We start from the raw sequence: 22,275 nt of genomic DNA on the forward strand, positions 1-22,275 counted from the left end.
GATTCTTGTTATAACTATTAACCCTTTGCACTCGATGTCAAATGTGACTAGACACAGCAAAAATTATAGAGATTAAAATTACTCTTTGAATGTATCAATAATTTGAAATATAAAAAAATCCAAATAAGTTTGTATGAAAATAAACTCCAGTTTTTTATTCTACTGCCGTGCTTTGTAAAATCTGGAGTATTTAAAAAATTAAATCCTGAGTAGAATAAAGGAATCGAGAAAAAAGCAAGCGAGTGCAAAGGGTTAATGCTTTCACCTTTGAAGTAATGTGAAATAGTGCAGTTTTTGCTATTTTGACAGAATATCTACTATGTATCCTGTAGGAATGCTAGTACTGGATTCCATGACAGTATCTGCTTCCAATAAGCTGCTTAAGAAGAATACATAGTTTTATTAATAAGTAATTGATATATTTAGTTTTAATTAAAAGCCAAATTTTTATTTCTTTTTAAAGCAGTAATAGTGGGTTTACAATTTTAAAAAAATAATAATTTAAAGGATCTCAATTTTTGTCTTCTAACTTAGGCACTTGGCAAATGTTTTGTTGCTAAAATATACTGAAACAAGAATTTTAAGATATGAGCTACTCATCTGAACAATTACAGTTAGAAATTGAGTGATACAATTACTGCTTTGCCATGTAGTGTGTATCCAGTGTGTATGTGGCTCTGAATGAGAGGGGAGACATACCAACCTAGCAGCCTCCTCCCTGCACTGTGATTTAGCTTTATGCCTCATCCCAGGCTCCTCCCTCCACCTTCATCTTCTGTTATGATTTCTCACATAATAAAATCATTTAGTTACATTTAGTATTCTGACAATGGCCTTTAAAAACTTGTAGATTCGGCCAGGCGTGGCGGCTCATGCCTGTAATCCTAGCACTCTGGGAGGCCAAGGCAGGCAGATCATTTGAGCTCAGGAGTTCTAGACTAGCCTGAGCAAGAGTGAGACCCCGTCTCTACTATAAATAGAAAGAAATCAATTGGCCAACTAAAAATATACAGAAAAAATTAGCCAGGCATGGTGGCGCATGCCTGTAATCCCAGCTACTTGGGAGGCTGAGGCAGAAAGATTGCTTGAGCCCAGGAGTTTGAGGTTGCTGTGAGCTAGGCTGATGCCACGGCACTCTATCCTGGACGACAGAGTGAGACTATGTCTCAAAAAAAAAAAAAAAAAAAGAAAGAAAGAAAGAAAGAAATTTGGGTACAGTTGGGATAATGATAAGAACACATTCTCTGCCCTTGCATATTTTTTCAGTTCGTATCAAGTGATCTGGATTTTGACTTAACAATAGAGTTGTTATTTGGGAGAGAAAAGTGGGAGGTTTTCTTCTTTTTTTTCTTTTAGTTTGTATATACCAAAAAAGGTATTAATCTTTTCCTCCAAGGTAGTTGTTCCTCCAAGTCCTTCCAGGTCACATTAATAAATTATTTGAGAAAACATTGAGGAAAAAATGAACTGATGCTCTTGAATTCTGTTTAATGCTCCTTTGGGGTGGGAAATGTATTCTAGTTCTTCGTTGTCAACCACTGTCAGTGAGGTGGTAAATATGAGCATGTATTAATAGGTTATCTATTGCACCATTGCATATGCCATTGTATCACACTAACTTTGGCTGTGAAAAATGATCCAGTAAGGATTGTATTATACTTTTAGAAATGGGTAGCTCTACCTGAAAAGTGCCGTAGCCTAGGTGCCTCAATTGTAAACTGACCAGGACAAGGTTTTGTGAGTTTGGAAGAAAACATATCTGAATAGTGTATCTTATGTAGTTTCTAAAGTGTAAATATGAGGTGAGAGGATAGGAATTCAGGTGATATTGGGAATGTGAAACTTCCTAATTTCAAATGATTTTTCATAAAAGCTTAATCTATTTGTCATTACTTTAACAGATTTAAAAAGCTCTGTTTTTAAAAAGACAAGTGCAATTCTGGATGGCAGGATGTTCTGAATCTAGGCTATTTATAATTAAATGTGGTTCATCAACATTTCCAACAAGGTTGCTGTAGAGATTTTGAAAATATCAAATTGTTATATTTTGGAGGGCTAGTCAAAAGTCAGTTCAATATGTTGCTAAGTTTTACCATATCAAACAAAACAATTTCTTGTCCATAGTAGCTTTCCGTCGACAGGTACACTAATATTTTCTGTTCATCTTTGTGTTATTGCAGTCATGCATCACATTCAGGTACTATTTTTATCCTTAATTCTTCTAAGAATGTATGATGCCCAGACCCATAGAAAAATAGACTTTTTCTGAATGCTAAATATATTTATATTTAAAAATAATCATAGTGTCATACTGTCAACAGCAAAACTTTTAATGTTTATTGGTCAGTTACTTAATACTTAATTAGTGCCAGACACCGTTCTAGGTACTTGGGATTCATCAGTAAACACAAAAATCCTTGTATAGCATAGCTTATATTGTTAAAGGGCCTAGAGACTATGATTACATTTCCTTATATAGCTTCTTCCTCCTGCTCTGAAAGTTTTAATTGCTTTTTTCCTTGCAATGTCTGTTCTTACTAAACAGACTGTATTATTGGTATGAGAATTAAAAACCCTTGGTTACATTTTAAGTTTTACTGTAGTTGTTAAATCTCCTAGAATATCTGTTTTGTATGCACAAAATGGAAGTATTAGAATCAATGATATGCTCTCCTCAGAGAAATACACCATCTAAATATGAAATTATGTTACCTGGTATTACTAAATATGTTTTTCTAAATATAAAAATGTAAATAGCCAGAAATGCCTAATAGATGTTTATTTTCATGATATGGTGATGCTGCTCGAAGTGCCGTTTGGTTTTCCCATTCTGGAAAATGAGATTGCTTAAGTGATTTGTCCAAGATGAATGAAATCCTACTTTAGAATTGAAACTTTAGCTCTGTTAATTTTCTTTTTCTCGGAGACAGTCTCACTCTGTTGTCTAGGCTAGAGTGCCGTGGCATCAGCCTAGCTCACAGCAACCTCAAACTCCTGGGCTCAAGCAATCCTCCTGCCTCAGCCTCCCAAGCAGCTAGGACCACAGGCATGTGTCACCATACCCGGCTAATTTTTTTTTCTATATATATTTTTAGTTGTCCGGCTACTTTCTATTTTTAGTAGAGACAGGGTCTCACTCTTGCTCAGGCTGGTCTCAAACTCCTGACCTCTAGCAGTCCTGCTTTGGCCTCCCAGAGTGCTAAGATTACAGGCATAAGGCACCATGCTCGGCCTAGTTCTGTTAATTTTCTAACATTTTTCTTTTTAAAAATACTTAGCATTTGTTCAGTGAATTTGTCCGTCCCTCAAATACTTCTTGAGTGACCACTGTGTGCCAGGGCCTCTTAGATATCAGGCTCCAGTACAAACTGCTTAGCTTAGCTCCCTGTTCTTGTGGGGCTTTCTCTCTAGTGGGGGGACTTAGGCACTAATTTAGCAGTAAATAAGCATAAACTCTGGAAGTAATCAGTTCTGTGAAAGAAGTAAAAAGATCAATACTCAATATATTCCATTGTGAGGGGAAAGAAGTAAAAGTAGATGATGCAATAGATGGCTACTTTTAAAATATTGTATAAATGCAAAGTGGTGTTTTTCAGGTACCATTTTTAAATAAATGTACTAAACACCTTGACACTAACCTACTTTTTCTGTTTCTTTCCAGTTTGTGAAGTGTGGATATGCAGGCTCTAACTTTCCAGAACACATCTTCCCAGCTTTGGTTGGAAGACCTATTATCAGATCAACCACCAAAGTGGGAAACATTGAAATCAAGGTAATATTTTATTTATTGATAAATGATAATCAAGACATGTAAGGTGTTCTTTTAACAGTAGTTTAACAGTTCTTTTAAGTAGTTTTAAAATATAGTGCCATGAAAAGCAAAGGGAGAGAGCAAAATCTCTTATATTTTAAATTTATATCAATATGTGAACAAGAGCACAAAAACCGAAGCTAATTTCATTTGATTTTGTTTATGTATAGCTTGATGCCATTACTCTTTGGAGTAAAATAGTTAAGTTTTTTACATTGATAGGAAACATTGTATTAGTGACTCAAATTCCTATTAATTTTTAAAAGAAATCAGCCTGATATTTTTATGTCTTTCAATTGCATGTATTTGTCATTATATGTTAGTGTCTCTTTGGGACCTTAGACGACTTTTTCTTTCTATGTTTTCATGACCTGATCCCCCTACTTTTTTATATAGGTAGGCAGAAAAACACAGGATGTAAATCTCATTGGTTCCTCTTTTCACTAATATAGCTGATTTCCATAATGTGCAGAAGAAAGCCATGCAAGTCTTTATTTGGCCTTGTTCTCATCTACCTTACCATATGGAGAGAGGAGGGAAAGTTTGCATTACTTACTCACTGTACTTAACATGAAAGGTTCTACATTAAGGATGACAGATTTTTCTCTCTTATTAAGGAGATCAGAGATCAAGTGGGAGTTACATTATTTTAGAAGAATGAAAGAAATAGAACAATCAAAAGAACAGTGGTCACCAATTGACTTTAAATTCTTCAGGTGGCCTAGGGAGCAAGTTACACAAATGCATTCGAATTTAGGGGCTTTTATAGTGCATTATTTGTGAACAAGCTGGCATTGTTGGTCCTATCTGGATAGTCTTTGGTAAGACTTCAGTGAACTATAAATTTATGAGTCATTTGAAATGAGTTGGGGAGTACCTCTTTGGAACATTTGTTTGAGATACCTAGGAAGGTGGTAATAGGTGATAGAGATTTGCTACTTAGCTCTCTGCAGTTGGGACTAGAGAATTGAATTACACAAAGAATAAAAATAGAAACTGAAACTTAGGTTCCGTTCTAGTTTTTCAAAGACTTAAAGTAGTGAATTAATTATTCTGGCCTTTGTTGTGTTACAAAAAATAAAATGAGACACTCAAAATAATTTTTTTAAGGGTCTTTTCTTTTGGGAAATTTATGGAATTCTTTATTTTTTTGTGAACTGCTTTCGTTCTGATTGAATTCTATCTTAAATGAACTCCAACTTGAAATTTAGCTGATAGTAGGATAAACTACTGCTTAATGAAGTTGGAGTTTTTATTTAGTGTCAGGTTTTTAAAGAAAAATGGCTTCTTACGTGCTTACAGACAATAACCTGTTTGAGGTATGAAGATATATCATGTATAGCCATTTTTATTCTCCAACATAGGCACAAATAATTGGACATCTCTTTACACCCTCTTTCTTTTTAAGGCCAAGTGATACAAATCAGCCTTGTCAATATTCTAATGAGACATTTTTGCCAAGGAATTCTCCAGTAGCATTTGCTTATATGGTTTGTCATTCTGTGTTCTACTGGCTCAGTCCTATTCACTCTGCAGTCTTTTTAGCCTCCAAGGTTAAATTGTTCTTCCAGTAGAAAACAGTAAAAGAAATGTGTCAAATTTAACTTGAATACTAGAGCTTGGAAAAACAACCCTGAACTATCTAACTCTCTACCTACTCAGCTATACCTTTGCTGTTATTTATTTTTCTTAATTAACGTTCTTAGAATCAGCAATGAATTAAACTTTTTGGAATTTCTGTGCTTAGTAGTTTGACTTGTACATTTTGTGTCTTATTAGCTAAAATGTGGTGTAGACTAAAAGAAATGGAAATTTAAATCATTTAATGAGTTAATTTTCATTCAGGAATAACTGTCCATGTTAATTTGGCCCTAATTATTAACTCCATTAAATATGGTAATACTGCATCTGACCTCAACCTAATTTGTCTCTATTGCTTGTATGTTTAAAAATTTCAGTGAGGATTTTATTTAGGCCTTTTCTGACTTTTACTTCTACCTTCTCTCTCTTCACCTTTCTTGACCTGTTGAAGTAGAATAACAAAAAGATGGTAAGTGAGGTTACACACATGCTCTCTGTTTGTTTTCCACTTTTGCTTGGTGGGACAGTAGTTGTTGTTTTGTGTCCCTTTAGTATTGGGGGGGTAATTTCATATTTTTATTTTAAGTACTTTGATTTTTAATCTTTTTCATTGCTTCAGTTTGGTAGCAACTAATTAAGTCCTATACTTTCCTGATTGCATACAATGGACCAAACAAGAACTAATTACTAACATAGTTTTGAATTGTTTTCCTTGTTTTTTCTTGTAGATGAATGTTATCATTAAAATGGAATGTGTTGTGCATAATATTAGAAACCAAATGGCTTTATTTATATAGGATATGTGTGATTCAGAAAATTGGGGAAGTTGTTACATTTGGATAAATCACTTTATTGACTGTTGTTAAATTGAACATTGCCTGTCTTAGCCTGTGTATATATTTGCATCCAGTACAGTATCATGTACTTAGTAAACTGAGTAAAACTTTAATATGCTAATGAACCATAGATAGAAAAAGAGAAATAAATAAGAATGACTTGTTTCCCTATCATCCTTACTGATGAGCAGATTTGACAAACTAAGGATAAATAAGAAAAAGGTAAAGCACCTGTAAAGCTTTTCACAAACAACAGATCCCTCTCCCCCACCAAATAAATAACATTGTGTGGTGCCATTTTATTTTCAACTAGAAGCTTACTGGGCTCATTTCAGACATTTGCCTCTTTTGTGTGGTAGTCTGAGTGCTTCTGTAGAAGGTATTTTCAAGTTTGTTTTTAATATCGTTTGTAAGAAGCTCCGACAAAAATTAATATTAAGTACTTGTAATGATGTGATATATTTTAGCTAGTAACAGTAACTTTGCAAGGTTTTCTTTTGAATAAACAAAAACATTTAAATTCTTATATTCTAAATAAAAGATGTATTTGTCTTAATGTCTTAAGGGAATTACAAAAAGGGTGTACTTGTTGAGAACAGTGTAGGCTTAATTTAACAAACATTTTTAATGAAATTTCCTTTTAGGGATTTAATTTTGGTTTTACATTTGTGTTTGCTCTATTTTCTAATTTGAGGTGACGTTGTTGAAAATGGTTCTTGGCAAATTTATCTATGCTTCCCTTTTTTTGTGAAGTGTAAGTGCCTTTGAAATAGCATTTCAGACAGCTACTGTGATTTTTCATTCTTTTGGGTAATAGATGATGGTTTAGGCTTGTGGTCAAGTTAGTGGGACAGGTGGTATTAATAAAAACCTAAGACCTGATCTGATCACTTATAACATGTTTGAGTGATGAGAACAAGTTACATAACACCGTTAGCATTTTGGGGTTTTGGAAGTTGAAATTAGAAGATCATAGGTTTTAGGATTTTTTGATTTAAAATTTTAGATATAGTAAATTTTTAAATTAGATAGCTTCAGTACTCAAGAAATTCTGTGCTTCTTAAATAAGTTAATACTTTCCTTTCATTTTAAATGTCCTCTTTGGGCCCAGCGCGGTGGCTCACGGCTCTAATCCCAGCTCTCTGGGAGGCCAAGGCGGACGGATTGCTCAAGGTCAGGAGTTCGAAATCAGCCTGAGCAAGAGGGAGAGACCCCGTCTCTACTACAAATAGAAAGAACTTAATTGGCCAACTAATACATATATAGAAAAAATTATCCGGGCATGGTGGCGCATGCCTGTAGTCCCAGCTACTCGGGAGGCTGAGGCAGGAGGATCGCTTGAGCCCAGGAGTTTGAGGTTGCTGTGAGCTTAGGCTGACGCCATGGCACTCACTCTAGCCCGGGCAACAAAGTGAGACTCTGTCTCAAAATAAATAAATGTCCTCTTTGTTTAGAGGAAGGTAAGAATACTGAATGCCAGGTGTTTCTTTTCATTAATCCTTTGTAGTATATATGGTCTTAGAAGTAAATACATGAGGCTTTCATTAATATTTTGAGTTGCCATTGGGTCAGGTAAAATCCCTATTCTTACACAGAATAAAAAGTAAATAGTCTGTTGAAATCAGATCAGACTTATTCTAAATTGGTTTAAATAATATTGATTCTATGACTATCTAATTATCTAATCTGTTATCCTGTACAACACCTAAGATACAGAGAAAAGTAACAAAATTGGGTATTAAATTAGATTTGTTAATGACCACAAGTGGTATATGTACTTTTGCAGGTATAGATTTCTCACCTAACATTTTATTAAGCAATATTTAGAATACACAACAATGTTGAAAGAATTTAGCAGTGAAACCTATATATGTATCACCTAGATTCTGACATTAATATATATTATACTGATTTATCACATATCTGTCCATCTATCCCTCCCTCAGTGCATCTTGTTTTTTGAGGAAGTTCAAAGTAAATTGCATATATCAGTATACTTCTATCTTAATACTTCAACATATACATGTCATTAACTAGAGTTCACAAATATAGATTTTTACATATTCCTCATAGAAGATCCTAAGCAGTTAATATTTAAGAAGTTTGAGTAATAAGTTGTGGTAAATTAACTTTATAAGAGATCAGTTGCAACAGAAAATTTTAGTGAACATTTCTAGTATCTGCTTTAACTTTGTTTTCCTTTTTTGTGTTGCTTCAGTGGATTTCCCAGAAATCTATTTGTTTTTTTCATAGGTTCCTCACTCTGGTTTTACCTCTGATCTTTTTTTTATTTTTTAAGTCCAAAACTCAGCTGGGTACAATAGCTCACATCTGTAACTCTAGCACTTTGGGAAGGAGAGGCAGAAGGATCTCTTGGGGTCAGGAGTTTGAGACCAGCCTGAGCAATATAGCAAGACCCCCATCTCTACCAAAAAAAACCAAAAGCCATTGTGATGGCATGTGCTTGTAGTCCCAGCTACTTAGGAGGCTGCGGCAGCAGGAACACTTGAGCCCAGGAGTTTGAGGTTGCAGTGAGCTCTGATGACGCCACTGAACTCCTGGGCAACAGAGCATGACCTTGTCTCAAAAAAAAAAAAAAGTTTAAAACTGAATGTATATCTTTTTTTCAATCCCTTGTTTTAAGACACCTCATGTTAATTTTGCTGCAGCTTTTCTTCATTTCCCCATACTTTAAACTTAAATAGTATACCTAAGTAGCAAATGGCTTTTTCTGATACTAGATATTTAAGTTGAATAATCTGCACATGTAGAAATTAAATTATTTAACATCTTAACTAGCTGTTTTTGAAAATGAGATTTTTTTTCTTTCTTTTTTGATTTTTAAGACAGACACATTTGGCAACAAAAGAAGTTTAAGTTCTAGGACATCATTATTAGCCTTATTATAAATACTAAATATAGCCGGGCGCGGTGGCTCACGCCTGTAATCCTAGCATTCTGGGAGGCTGAGGCGGGCGGATTGCTCAAGGTCAGGAGTTCAAAACCAGCCTGAGCAAGAGCGAGACCCCGTCTCTACTATAAATAGAAAGAAATTAATTGGCCAACTAATATATATATATAAAATTAGCCGGGCATGGTGGCGCATGCCTGTAGTCCCAGCTACTTGGGAGGCTGAGGCAGAAGGATTACTTGAGCCCAGGAGTTTGAGGTTGCTGTGAGCTAGGCTGATGTCACGGCACTCACTATAACCTGGGCAACAAGTGAGACTCTGTCTCAAAAATAAATAAATAAATAAATACTAAATGTAACTTTTCAAATGTGAGTCCTTTTAAGTATGCTCTCATTAGAGATAAGTCTTGTGTTACACTTCATGTGTGATAGCATAGTTTTCCAATATTACATTTTAAGATTGAAAATGTTGCTAATGAGATACTTTTCAAGAATGAGTTGTGTGCCTGTTTTAATTTTTTTTATCTTCACAGATTCTCATTTATCTTGGTGAGGCATATGTAGAAACTTAGTATATTCTAATTCCATATGTAGGTAGAAATTTGTGAAATTTATGTTAGTTGGTACATATATATTATAGAGTAATAAAGCAATCATTTATATTTTTTTGCTTCTTTCATTATGCTTTATAGTACTTACATTTATCATTTTTATATTTAGTACAAAGAAATGTGCTGCATGCATTGAGCATTTTCCTGCAAGTTTTTTTTTCCCCTGATGTACTATTTCACATATCACAGGCCTTATTTTTTGAACATTTGAGCAAAAGAAACAGATGAAACCTCATACAAAACCCTCCAAAATATGAAAATGTGGGGTTTATTTGTGCTTATGCTCTTCTTTTGGAAACATGTGTGTTAAAGGTAAGGTCAATTTATTGATTTAAACCACATTGTACATAAAAATTTATTATCCATGATTAAACTTTGCAAGTCATTGTTCTTGATAGAAAAGATTTTTAATTTGTGGAATAAAAACTTTATCTGAAAGTGCCAAAAATATTAAAATTAATTATTGCCAAGTTTTCTGAAATATGGGAATGAATATAATTTTATGCAAAAATTTGGTCTAAAACTTTGATATAATTTTCTAGGATCTTATGGTTGGTGATGAGGCAAGTGAGTTACGCTCAATGTTAGAAGTGAACTACCCTATGGAAAATGGCATAGTACGAAATTGGGATGACATGAAACACCTGTGGGACTATACATTTGGACCAGAGAAACTTAACATAGATACCAGAAATTGTAAAATCTTACTCACAGAACCCCCTATGAACCCAACCAAAAACAGAGAGAAGATTGTAGAGGTAAGTTTTTAGATGGACTATGCATATATGTGTTTCTGTTATGTAATGTTAAATAAAAAATTCTTTCTTTTTTCTTATTGTTGCTATGGATAAAGGGAATAAAATAATTGTTTTCTTCTAGATCCTATTTATTGAGCACATATTATATGCCCATCCTTATTATAAGTAAAATATATCAGTAAACAAAACAAAATCCTTCTGTCATGGAACTTATATTTTAGTAGGGGAAAATAGACAAAATAAATTATTTTGTGAGTTAATTAAGTTAATTGAGTTTTTAATTAAGTGGGTTAATGATTTGTTAGAAGGTAATACAGTTGACCCTTGAGCAACACAGGGGTTAAAGGCACCTACTCCCCCCACCCCAGTGCAAACTTAACTACCCCTCAAATACTTAACTAATAGCCTGTTGTTGACTATGCCTTACAGATAGCATAGTCAACACAAATTTTGTATGTTGTATTATAGACTGTATTCTTACAATAAAGTATGCTAGAGAAAAAATGTTATTAAGAAAGTTATAAGGAAAAGAAAATATATTTATTATTCATTAAATCAAAGTAGACCATCATAAACGTCTTCATCCTCATTGTCTTCATGTTGAGTAGGCTGAGGAAGAAGAGGACAAGGAGGGTTTGGTTTTGTTGTCTCAGGGCTGGCAGAGGTGGAAGAAGTGGAGGAGTTGGGAGGGGAAGAAGGAGAGATTTACTGAAAAGAATCTGTGTATAAGTGAACCCACACAGTTCAAACCCATGTTGTTCAAAGGCCAACTGTAGATGCTAAAGGCAAAAAAAAAAAAAAATAGAGCAGGGTAAGGGGAGTGAGAGGTTGTGGTCATATATAGGTTTTGAGAAAGTGATCTTTAAACAAAGGTTAAGAGAGTTAGCCAGGTTATATGGGGAAGAGCATTCCAGGTAAAGGAGGTCTTAGGGTAGGAACAAGCCTGGCAAATTAGAGAATCAGCAAGGAAGCCAGTGTGGTTGAGAGGAGAGCAACAGAAAATGAGGTTGGATAAGTAACTATAGGGCCTTGTGGGAGCTAGGCTTTTACTCCGAGTGAGATGAGGGACTATTGTAGGGAAGGGACATGCTGATTTAGGTTTCTTTGATTGCTGTTGTGAGTTGAGTATACCATCTGGAGGCAAAGTGGAAGACAGAATAGTTTGGAGACCTTGTCAATTATTTAGTTAAAAGATAATAATGGTTAGGATTGGGGTAGTAGTTAAGTAGAAGCAATAAGAAAGGACTAGATTGTAGGTCTATTTTGAAGGTCCTAATGTATACCAAAGAATTTTCCCATGCATTAGATTTGGATAATGGAGAAAGGGGAGAGTCAGGAATGACCCTAAAGGTTTTGGCTTGAGAAACTGGGGAATGGAGTTACCATCAACTGAAGTGGAGGTGGGGGACTGAGAAAAGTAGAACAGTGTGAAGGAATGATCTGAGCTTTAATTTTGGACGTATTAAGTTTGGTGGTCCTCATTAGACATCCAAGCAGAAATGTCAGATAGTTACATGTATAAGATCAAGTTCAGGAGAAAAGACAGGAGATATAAACTTGAGAGTCACCAGAATATAGATGATAGGATTCACCAGGGAAGAGAGAGTAGACAGTGATGAGAGGACAAGGGGCACAGAGAGAAGAGCCAGCAGGGATTGAAAAGGCTAATGAGGTAAGCAGTTAAAAAGAGCAAGAGGGCTTCCTTCCTAATAGTTTAGATAAGTAATTTAAAGATTCTCATTTTATTATATATGAAACTTTTATATTATATATGAAACTTATTATATATGAAACTTTTGATAACTTTCTATATTTTAGTAGCTTTCTAGTCACTACATAATGTAGATATTTTTTTCTATATAAATATGTTTAGGTGTTAATGGAAATTTTGAAAAAAGTTTAGAAGAAATTATTGTTAGACAATATTTTTAAAGTCTAAATTAAAAGTCAGTGTTTATATTAAGTGTTTTGAAAATTTTAGGTCATAGTTTTAGTTAAAGGATCCATGTCATTTCTTATGGTTCATGTTTTAATACTCTTATAAGTGCAAATTTGGCTAGGATTGATAATGTTCTACTTTAATCTCATTAACAGATTTGGTATGTGCCATATATGTATTAATTACTGTTTCCATTTTCACACCTGTGGAGGGGGGAAGAAAGGATGGTGGAATACTAGTCAGAATATCTAATTGCTTAACTGATGAGTATGTGTTTCAGAGTTGTAAAATTTAAATTCTATATAATTGTCATTGTGCCAGTTGTAACATTTCTTAATATCTACATATTCAGAGTGATAGGCAGTCCTACCAGTCAAGAAGTGCTCACTAGAAATCACCAAAAAACATTATGCAGGTTGTTCCCAGCTGACCTGGGCTACAGAGAATAAGCATGGGTTTGACCAGTGAGGGCACAAGGGAACTCCTCCTCTTTCCAGGGAAGTTCAGTGAGGAGTAAAGTTACGGTAGGGATGGTTGGCTCAGCAACCAAGCAGTTTCTATATCTGCCAACACTTTGGAATTAGCCATTAATTTTTATCTTTGTTTTCCCATTTTACTTCCTTTTTTGGGGGGAACTGCTGGGGATAGAGCATTGTTAGCCCAGATTGGAGGACAGCAGTTGGAAGGCTCAGTAGTTAAGCAATTTTTATATTTTGCCTTTGAATTAAAAGGTATTTCCCTTAAATGACATGAATTAGGAAAGTCTTGTTCAAATGGAGAAAGCTTTCTTTCATACTAATTAACCATTAACTAATACATTCAGAAATCTTTGCTTTATAGCACTTATGAAATGCTTGGAGACTTAGTATATATCCAAAAATCTGTCCTCAGAATTGGAGCTTTCTAACAGTACGACTTAAAGGCAAGAGGAGCTGATGAGAATGGAGGACTCTTCGAGTTCCTTTTGATTCTTTTTCAGGCAACTAATCTGCTCTGTGACCATGAAGAAAACATATAGATATTTATTATGTAACATTCTAAATACCAATTTATTTCCCTTTCTCTCTTCATTTTTAGGTAATGTTTGAAACTTACCAGTTTTCGGGTGTGTATGTAGCCATCCAGGCAGTTCTGACTTTGTATGCTCAAGGTAGGTGAAGCTTAACTTTTAGAAAAACCAATTCAGCAGACATTTATTAAGTACATTTTATGTCATAGAAATTTGATATCTCAATAAGTTGTTATAAATCCCAGAAAAGTATGTTATTTATATACTACAATTTGAAATACTTTGTTTCTAAAATTAAGATTTCATACATATTTTTTTTTTTTTTTTTTTTTTTTGAGACAGAGTCTCGCTTTGTTGTCCAGGCTAGAGTGAGTGCCGTGGCGTCAGCCTAGCTCACAGCAACCTCAAACTCCTGGGCTCAAGCGATCCTCCTGCCTCAGCCTCCCGAGTAGCTGGGACTACAGGCATGTGCCACCATGCCCGGCTAATTTTTTATATATATATCAGTTGGCCAATTAATTTCTTTCTATTTATAGTAGAGACGGGGTCTCACTCTTGCTCAGGCTGGTTTTGAACTCCTGACCTTGAGCAATCCGCCCGCCTCGGCCTCCCAAGAGCTAGGATTACAGGCGTGAGCCACAGCGCCCGGCCGTCATACATATTTTTATTTGCTTTACTAAACAGTGAAGGATTTAAGACTTAAAAAGACTAAAAAAAGATTAAAGATTAAAAAAATTTCTTTTTAAAAAAATAGTATGTTCTCTCTTTTAGGCTATTTTAATACAGTAGAGAATAAACAGAATTTGGCCTTGGGATTGGCTTGAGTAAAAGAAAGAAAACGTAGTGATCCAAAAATGTTAGCAAAAATAATGCTTGTCAAATATATAATAGATTAATAGGGAGAAGGTAGACATTGGGGAGTGTATTTCTAACTTTTGAGGTGGATTTAATGGAAAGGACTACTCTGTTCTCTTGGCATTATCATTAGCGCCTGTCTATTGGGCAGGGTAGGCAGAGCTCTTTATATTTTTTGATAGTCTTATAAATTCAGCAGGAACTTAAGGAGAATTTATGGGGCTGTCAAATATATTAGGTATTTGAAGTGTGAAGATACCCAGAAGGAACTTATGAAAAAGAAAGAAATATACAGAAGCATAATTTTGATTCTGCATGTCAGAGCAGCTTTCTGATGGAGCTGATACCTGAATTAAGTCTCACTGCTTAAGTATGTATATAACATAATACTTAGAAACGATGTATCCTTTTGCTTTGGTTCTTTATTTTAGAACATTAACAACTTAATATGGTTCTTATTCTACACATGGATTAGTAAAGATCACCTTGTAAAAACATAATGGGTTTTTGAAATATCTTTAGTTCTATATTACTTTAGTAAATACCTATTGGGTATTAAAAATATCTTTAGTACTACATATAGATACTTAGAAAATACTTAGGGAAGTTAAATTTTTAAAGCAGCTTTTTTTGTTCACCAAACAAAACATGTGCTTTGCGTTCTGTGTAGTACAAAGGATATATTAATAACAGGAAGCTAGACTTGGTCTCTTTGCCCTGAAGGAGATGATAGTCAGCTGTCAGTAATTTTTCCTTTGAAGAAGGAATCAAAACTGACTTGTTACTTTACCAGGTGGGAGGGAGTGCTTATTTGCATCTAGGTAATTTTATTTCCTTTTTAAAAAATAATTTTAAAAAATTATTTTATAAAGTACTTTGGAAAAATATATATTAAAATTTTTTAGTCTAAGCTTAAAACCTGTAATAAAAGTTGCATTTTACAGGGTGGAAGTGAGATAGTTTTGCAGAAATGAATTTTATTTGAATTGTATTTGAATAAAATTGATGCTAACAGATTTTTTTAGCAATAGTCATAAATTTATTTTTGTCCAATGAGAAGATATCCTCTCTCAATTCCTGACATTTAGCTATTTTGTTTAACTATATATATATATATATTTTTTTTTTTTTTTTTTTTTTTTTGAGACAGAGTCTCATTCTGTTACTCGGCTAGAGTGCTGTGGTGTCAGCCTAGCTCACAGCAACCTCAAACTCCTGGGCTCAAGTGATCCTCCTGCCTCAGCCTCCCGAGTAGCTGGGACTACAGGCACACACCACCATGTCCCGCTAATTTTTTGTATATATGTATTAGTTGGCCAATTAATTTCTTTCTATTTATAGTAGAGACGAGGTCTCGCTCTTGCTCAGGCTGATTTCGAACTCCTGACCTCAAGCAATCCACCTGCCTCGGCCTCCCAGAGTGCTAGGATTACAGGCATGAGCTACCGCGCCCGGCCCTAGCTAATGTTTTCTATATATTTTTAGTTGCCCAGCTAATTTCTTTCTATTTTTAGTAGAGATGAGGTCTCACTCTTGCTCAGGTGCTGTTCTCTAACTGATGAGCTCATACGATCCTCCCACCTCAGCCTCCCTGAGTGCTAGGATTACAGGCGTGAGCCACTGTGCCTGGCTCACGCCTTTGTTTAACTGTTGACTCCTTTTGAGAAATAATAGTTCAGTGATATTAACCAGATTAACTCCACATTCACAGTAAAATTTTCCTTCTTCTAAACATGGTGACTAGTGCTCCATGTTTAGTAAAAAATGAGTAAATAGGAAGAAGCTTTCAGAACTGTAGAAGGTTTTTGAATAAAAGAAGTGACATAGTGATTTAGGAAGGTGTGTTTGGCTGCATGATACAGATAGGATTGAGGGAATAACTGGAATTTGGGAATCTGGGTTGGAGGTTAGAGTGGTCAGGGTGGCTTACCTATAAACAAAAAGGTAAGAATCCAATTGAGCCTTAAAGAAACTGTAGGACTTAAAGTGGAAAGAAGGGATAATCCAGTGACAAAAGGGTGTGGCACTGGAAGTGAGTCAAGTACCAGTATGTTCAGCGAAAGGCCAGTATGTGACCTAATAGGAATGGTAGAAAATAAGGTGAGGTTGGTAGGAAGGACCGTTTGAGAAATAAAATGTCAGTTCTTGCTTTAGTTGCTATTACTGGAAGTTAATGATGCAGATTCATCTTTTCTTTCTTTTGCAATGGAAAGTCTTTTATTTAAAAGATTATAACATTAAAAGGCAGTATTTGAGGTTTATGAGGCTTACAGTATAAATCAAGGAAATATAAATTGTATCAACTTACAAAGGTGGTTTCAATAAATGTATCCAAAGGCAAATCATTACAGTTAGATACAACAGTGCTTGCAAACTTGTATTAATAAGAAAGAGAAGGGGAGAGAGCCTCTCTTCTGGGATGGAAAAATAAATATTTAAGTTTTAGATAATGCATATCTGGTTAATTTTTTCTGTTAGAAAATAAGTTTAAAAAGTCCTCCTGGCCGGGCGTGGTGGCTCACGCTTGTAATCCTAGCACTCTGGGAGGCCGAGGCGGGCGGATTGCTCAAGGTCAGGAGTTCAAAAACCAGCCTGAGCGAGACCCTGTCTCTACTATAAAAATAGAAAGAAATTAATTGGCCAACTAATATATTATTATAAAATTAGCCGGGCATGGTGGCGCGTGCCTGTAGTCCCAGCTACTCGGGAGGCTGAGGCAGGAGGATTGCTTGAGCCCAGGAGTTTGAGGTTACTGTGAGCTAGGCTGACGCCACGGCACTCACTCTAGCCTGGGCAACAAAGCGAGACTCTGTCTCAAAAAAAAAAAAAAGTCCTTCTCCTTAAATTAATCATGGTGTAAAAAGTAGAACATTAATTTTTGTAGCCATTTCTAGTTTTAAATCACATATATGGGAAATAAAGCAAGGCAGATTCTTTGCTATTCTTTTATTTATTTATTTTTGCTGTACTTTTTTTTTTTTTTTTTTTTTGAGACAGAGTCTCGCTTTCTTGCCTAGGCTAGAGTGAGTGCCGTGGCGTCAGCCTAGCTCACAGCAACCTCAGACTCCTGGGCTCAGCGATCCTACTGCCTCAGCCTCCCGAGTAGCTGGGACTACAGGCACGAGCCACCATGCCCGGCTGATTTTTATATTATATATATTAGTTGGCCAATTAAATTATTTCTATTTTTATGGTAGAGACGGGGTCTCGCTCAGGCTGGTTTTGAACTCCTGACCTTGAGCAATCCGCCCGCCTCGGCCTCCCAGAGTGCTAGGATTACAGGCGTGAGCCACCGCGCCCGGCCTTTGCTGTACTTTTATTATAAGGTTTAACTGACATTGCCTTTCTGGTTTCAGGTGAGTAATTGAAGTGATGCTTTGGCTAGCTGAGATTATTCGTTCTCAGATTTCTATCTGACTAGTATCAGTAGGCATTTTTCCAAAACAACACAGAGTTTTGCATATACTGTGACAAAAATAATAATTGAGAAACTAGATAATTTCGATAGATTCACTTATCGACTTTGTAACTTTGTGCATTACTCACTTTTCATTGTGGTTTTCATAAAAATTACTCATGATGCTTTAGAAAATTTCACTTCAAGGGAAGTCAGTGATCAAGTTGCAAAGAAAAAGACTTATACTGAGCTTTAAGAAGATGTTCTGTTTTTCAGTCCTAGGTCTTAGGGTCTGTTCTCATATCCTTTGGGTAGCACATGATTAGACTAAAAGTCTCAAAAGAGAACACTCACTTTAGTATCTGTATATTAGAAACAAACTGCAAAATAGTTCTGAGCTGTGCATTAGTTGTTTTTAGAAAGAAAAAAACCTGCAAAATAATAAAGAAATTCTGACTTCTAGACCTTTCCAGTTGGTTAAGTTTCTGATTTGGCTTTTTGTTTAAAATCTGATTTTTATGCAGGTTTATTGACTGGTGTAGTGGTAGACTCTGGAGATGGTGTAACTCACATCTGCCCAGTGTATGAAGGCTTTTCTCTCCCTCACCTTACCAGGAGGCTGGATATTGCTGGGAGGGACATTACCAGATATCTTATCAAGGTAAGTGAAAGGAATATATCATAGAAGTTAGATTCTAGCCAATCTTCACCATTAGAGGAATAACTCAATTATCCCATTATGCATATAAAAATCCATACAGGGTTTATATGCATAATGTCATATGCTAATGAGAATATATTAATTTTATTAAATAATTATATTTCTTATTTCTGAGGAATAGGCAGATAGGTATTTCAAAGATGGAAGAGAACTTGAACCTTTCTTGGATAGCTTAGGCAGCCTTTTCTGCCAAAAACCCTTTCTTTGAACAGGTATATTCTCTAAACAATAATCTTGGTTGAGTTACATTTGTTCTTTCCCACAAAATATAGTGATAGCAAATTAATGATATTTGAGATAAACAGGGCCCAAATGTACCAGACTTTAATGTCTAGTAGTTTTTATGGGTTATATCCATTTTTAGTGCTTACTATTGTAAAGTTTACTTCTGAATATAATTAGTTATAATTTTCTTTAAAGCATTGCTGGAGAAAGTACATAGGCCTCTACTTGGTTGTGACATATGTAATTTTTTTTAATATTAAAAGAGTTTAGAATATTGTTCATACCAGAATTCCATAATGAGTGTATTCCCTTTAGGTCAGTGGTTCTCAATGAGGGACATTTTGAAGCCCCCTGAGGGATATTGGCAATGTGTGGACACATTTTTGGTTTCAAACTCCTGACCTTGTGTTTTTGTTTTGGTTCACTTTGTTGCCCAGGCTAGAGTGAGTGCCATGGCGTCAGCCTAGCTCACAGCAACCTCAATCTCCTGGGCTCAAGCAATCCTGCTGCCTCAGCCTCCCAAGTAGCTGGGACTACAGGCATGCGCTACCATGCCCAGCTAATTTTTTCTATATATATTAGTTGGCCAATTAATTTATTTCTATTTATAGTAGAGACGGGGTCTAGCCTTTGCTCAGGCTGGTTTTGAACTCCTGACCTCGAGTAATCTGCCCGCCTTGGTCTCCCAGAGTGCTAGGATTACAGGCGTGAGCCACCGCGCCCAGCCTGGACACATTTTTGGTTGTCACAACTGGATAGGGATGCTGTAAACATTCTACAATGAACAGGGCCAGCTCCACAAGGAATTATGTGGTCTAAAATGTCAGTGATGCTGCTGCTGAGAAACCCTGTTTGTGCATTAAATTGGGTTGTGTTGTCTTCACCTGGACACTGGGTTCCTTCAGTCTCATTTAGAGTAATCCTTATCACGTGAGGAGATTAAGTTAATGAGAATTGTAATACTCATTGTAAACCAAAATTCTGAGGGAAGCCAACAGAGTTTCTGGGGTCTTCTTTTGAACATAAACACAAAGATTAGGAAATTTATTAAGTTTTTATTTGAAAAGTCCAGTTGTATTTGTGATACGTATTATCGTTTTTTCTCTCAGCAGGGTGCTTTTAAAATTGTAATGATTTCTAGCATTTAAGAAATACAATATTAGAGATTACACCTTTGAGTATCCTGATAGTTCCCTTATCACTCATTTATTTAACAATCCTATTGCCCTTCTAATATGTGCCAGATACTGTACTAGGGGCTAAGGTTAAAACTTTCTAAGACCATCGCCGGGTGCGGTGGCTCACGCCTGTAATCCTAGCACTCTGGGAGGCCGAGGCGGGAGGATTGCTCAAGGTCAGGAGTTCAAAAACTTTCTAAGACCTAGGGACATTTTGTAAGTATTGTATTGATTATAGGAACAACTTGCAGGCTACAGGAGTAAATACTAAATACAGGAGTAATATACTTTTGATTATCGAAATTGTCTAAACATGACTACTCATACAGTATTCTAAAAACTGGCTTTTCTACCTTGTTTTATTAATTATTTATTCACGAACTGTAAATTCTGTTACTCTCTGTGAAACTGAAATATAAATCCTTTTATGGAAGGTAAATTCCTACTTCTGAAATACTCAGTAGGAGCTGAAGATCCACTGCTCTTTGTATTTATAGATATGACACATTTAGTAAGCATTAATAGCTTTTGCAGAATGGAACTCTTTCAGATCTATTATGAACTTACTGCCATTTTTTTGTCCCAGCTGCTTCTGTTGCGAGGATATGCCTTCAACCATTCTGCTGATTTTGAAACAGTTCGCATGATTAAAGAAAAATTGTGTTATGTGGGTTATAATATTGAGCAAGAGCAGAAACTGGCTTTGGAAACCACAGTACTAGTTGAATCTTATACAGTAAGTATTTCCAGTGTATAATATGTGCATGTGTTTAAAAATGGACAGCTATGATTGTTGGTGTCCCAGTATTTTTGTTTTGGGTTGTTGTAATATGTATATGTGTGACTTTTCATGTTCATTTCTACATTAAGATTCTATGATTTAATTATTTCAGGACACATGTAAGGCAAAAATCATAAATTACTTTCTACACAAGGATATAATTAAATATGAGATGTTAATTTGAGATTCTAGTATCTAGAATGGATTTCTCAGCACATGTTTTACAGAATGTTATTTCCCTGAGATGTTAATAAGTGTTTCACAAAAAAAAAAAAAAAAAAAGAGGGAGGTTACATTGTCAAATAAGTTTGGGAAACAGTCGATTTCACTTTAATGTAGAACTGCTCAGAGCTTCTGATATGCTAATATGTATACAACTGTGAGAATATGCATGTTAGTCAAACTTACTAGACTGCTGGAGTTTTCAGAATTTCATGGGGCTAGTCATGCTTTGCAAGTGGTTGTCCTAGATTATAGCTTTACTAATTCAGTAGGTGGCAGCCTTTCCTGGCTTACAGTTTCTAAATGAGATGGTCAAAACAAATGTTAACTTGAAATTGTAACTACTGAGATTTAGAACTAAGTTATAGTTTATAACACCAGAGGATTTGATCCTACCTGAATTTTTAATGAATTAGTGTCTTAAGCCTATTCATCTGAGTATAAAGCATAATACTTTCATGTCTCATCTTTGATCTAATTGTTACTAAAATGAAATAGAGTGATAGGCAATAAAAGCAAGTATTCTTAAACCACATGATCTATGTTAGCTCTGCATATTCACAAATAGGTGCAAAACAGTCACTTTTAAAATAATTACAAATTTTTATAATATTTTTTTAAAATACTGATCCAAATACTCAATAAAACCTACTTTGTAACTCCAGATTTGCCCTGGAGATTCTTTCTTGAAATCTGTTTGACAGTTTCTCTAGATTTCCATCTAACTGACTGGTTTGGAATAAAGTGGCAGGAGACAAAAGATGAGGGAACTAGAAATGTAAAACATGTTTTATTTATTTCTTCCTTCCTTTCTCAAAGAATTTTGAGGTAGGTTACAGAAATATGTACAAGTGTAAAACTATAAACTGATGAGTAGGTAGGAGAAGAGGGACAAGAGTGGACCAACAAAGCATAGGGTAAGATTTGGTGCAAAGATATGGGGTGCCCACAGGTAGTTTTAACAGTTCATTAAAGTAGTTGGAAAACTTGACCCCATGTTGGCCAGCAGAGCATGGAAAGATTCTATGCTGTCAGAGAGGCTTGAAATATATAGGTAAAGAGGTTTTGCTAATAAGATATGCTACATGAAGTTTTTCTAGCTATTTTGGGTGATTTTTATGTAAACTCACCTGAGGGTTTTTTTTTAATAAGGGTAAAATGTTTGGATTGGTATCCTTTTTTAAAGAAACTTGATAGAATTTATAAAAAGATAATTCTGGAGTTTTTACAAAATGTGATTGCTTTTTACGTGTCTGTAAACAATTACAGCAAACATGGGGTGTTGTAAGAATTTGCTTTGTAGCATTTTGTCATTTGGAAAGTGAAGTTTAGAGTCTAAATATAATTATTATAATCATATTATTATGAATACACTGTTAGAAATGTTAATGTAAAACTAATTCTGATGTTTCATATAGCAATGTGTCAAATGCCAGCATAC

At 35.1% G+C, this 22,275-nt stretch overlaps 1 protein-coding gene across 2 annotated transcripts in view; it reads left to right on the forward strand.

Moving 5' to 3' along the window:
* ACTR2 (actin related protein 2) overlaps window positions 1–22,275 on the forward strand; it is a 37,485-nt gene that overhangs the window by 4,828 nt on the left and 10,382 nt on the right. The window contains exons 2-7 of one of the 2 annotated variants that reach the window (XM_012764944.3): window positions 3,662–3,772; window positions 5,847–5,861; window positions 10,292–10,507; window positions 13,524–13,596; window positions 18,232–18,368; window positions 20,418–20,567. In XM_012764944.3, the coding sequence (XP_012620398.1) occupies window positions 3,662–3,772; window positions 5,847–5,861; window positions 10,292–10,507; window positions 13,524–13,596; window positions 18,232–18,368; window positions 20,418–20,567 (702 nt within the window). The remainder of the gene's footprint in view (window positions 1–3,661; window positions 3,773–5,846; window positions 5,862–10,291; window positions 10,508–13,523; window positions 13,597–18,231; window positions 18,369–20,417; window positions 20,568–22,275) is intronic. The other variant, XM_012764945.3, reaches the window with a different exon arrangement.

The sequence above is a fragment of the Microcebus murinus genome, chromosome 3 (assembly GCF_040939455.1).
Source record: "Microcebus murinus isolate Inina chromosome 3, M.murinus_Inina_mat1.0, whole genome shotgun sequence".
NCBI lineage: Eukaryota > Metazoa > Chordata > Mammalia > Primates > Cheirogaleidae > Microcebus > Microcebus murinus.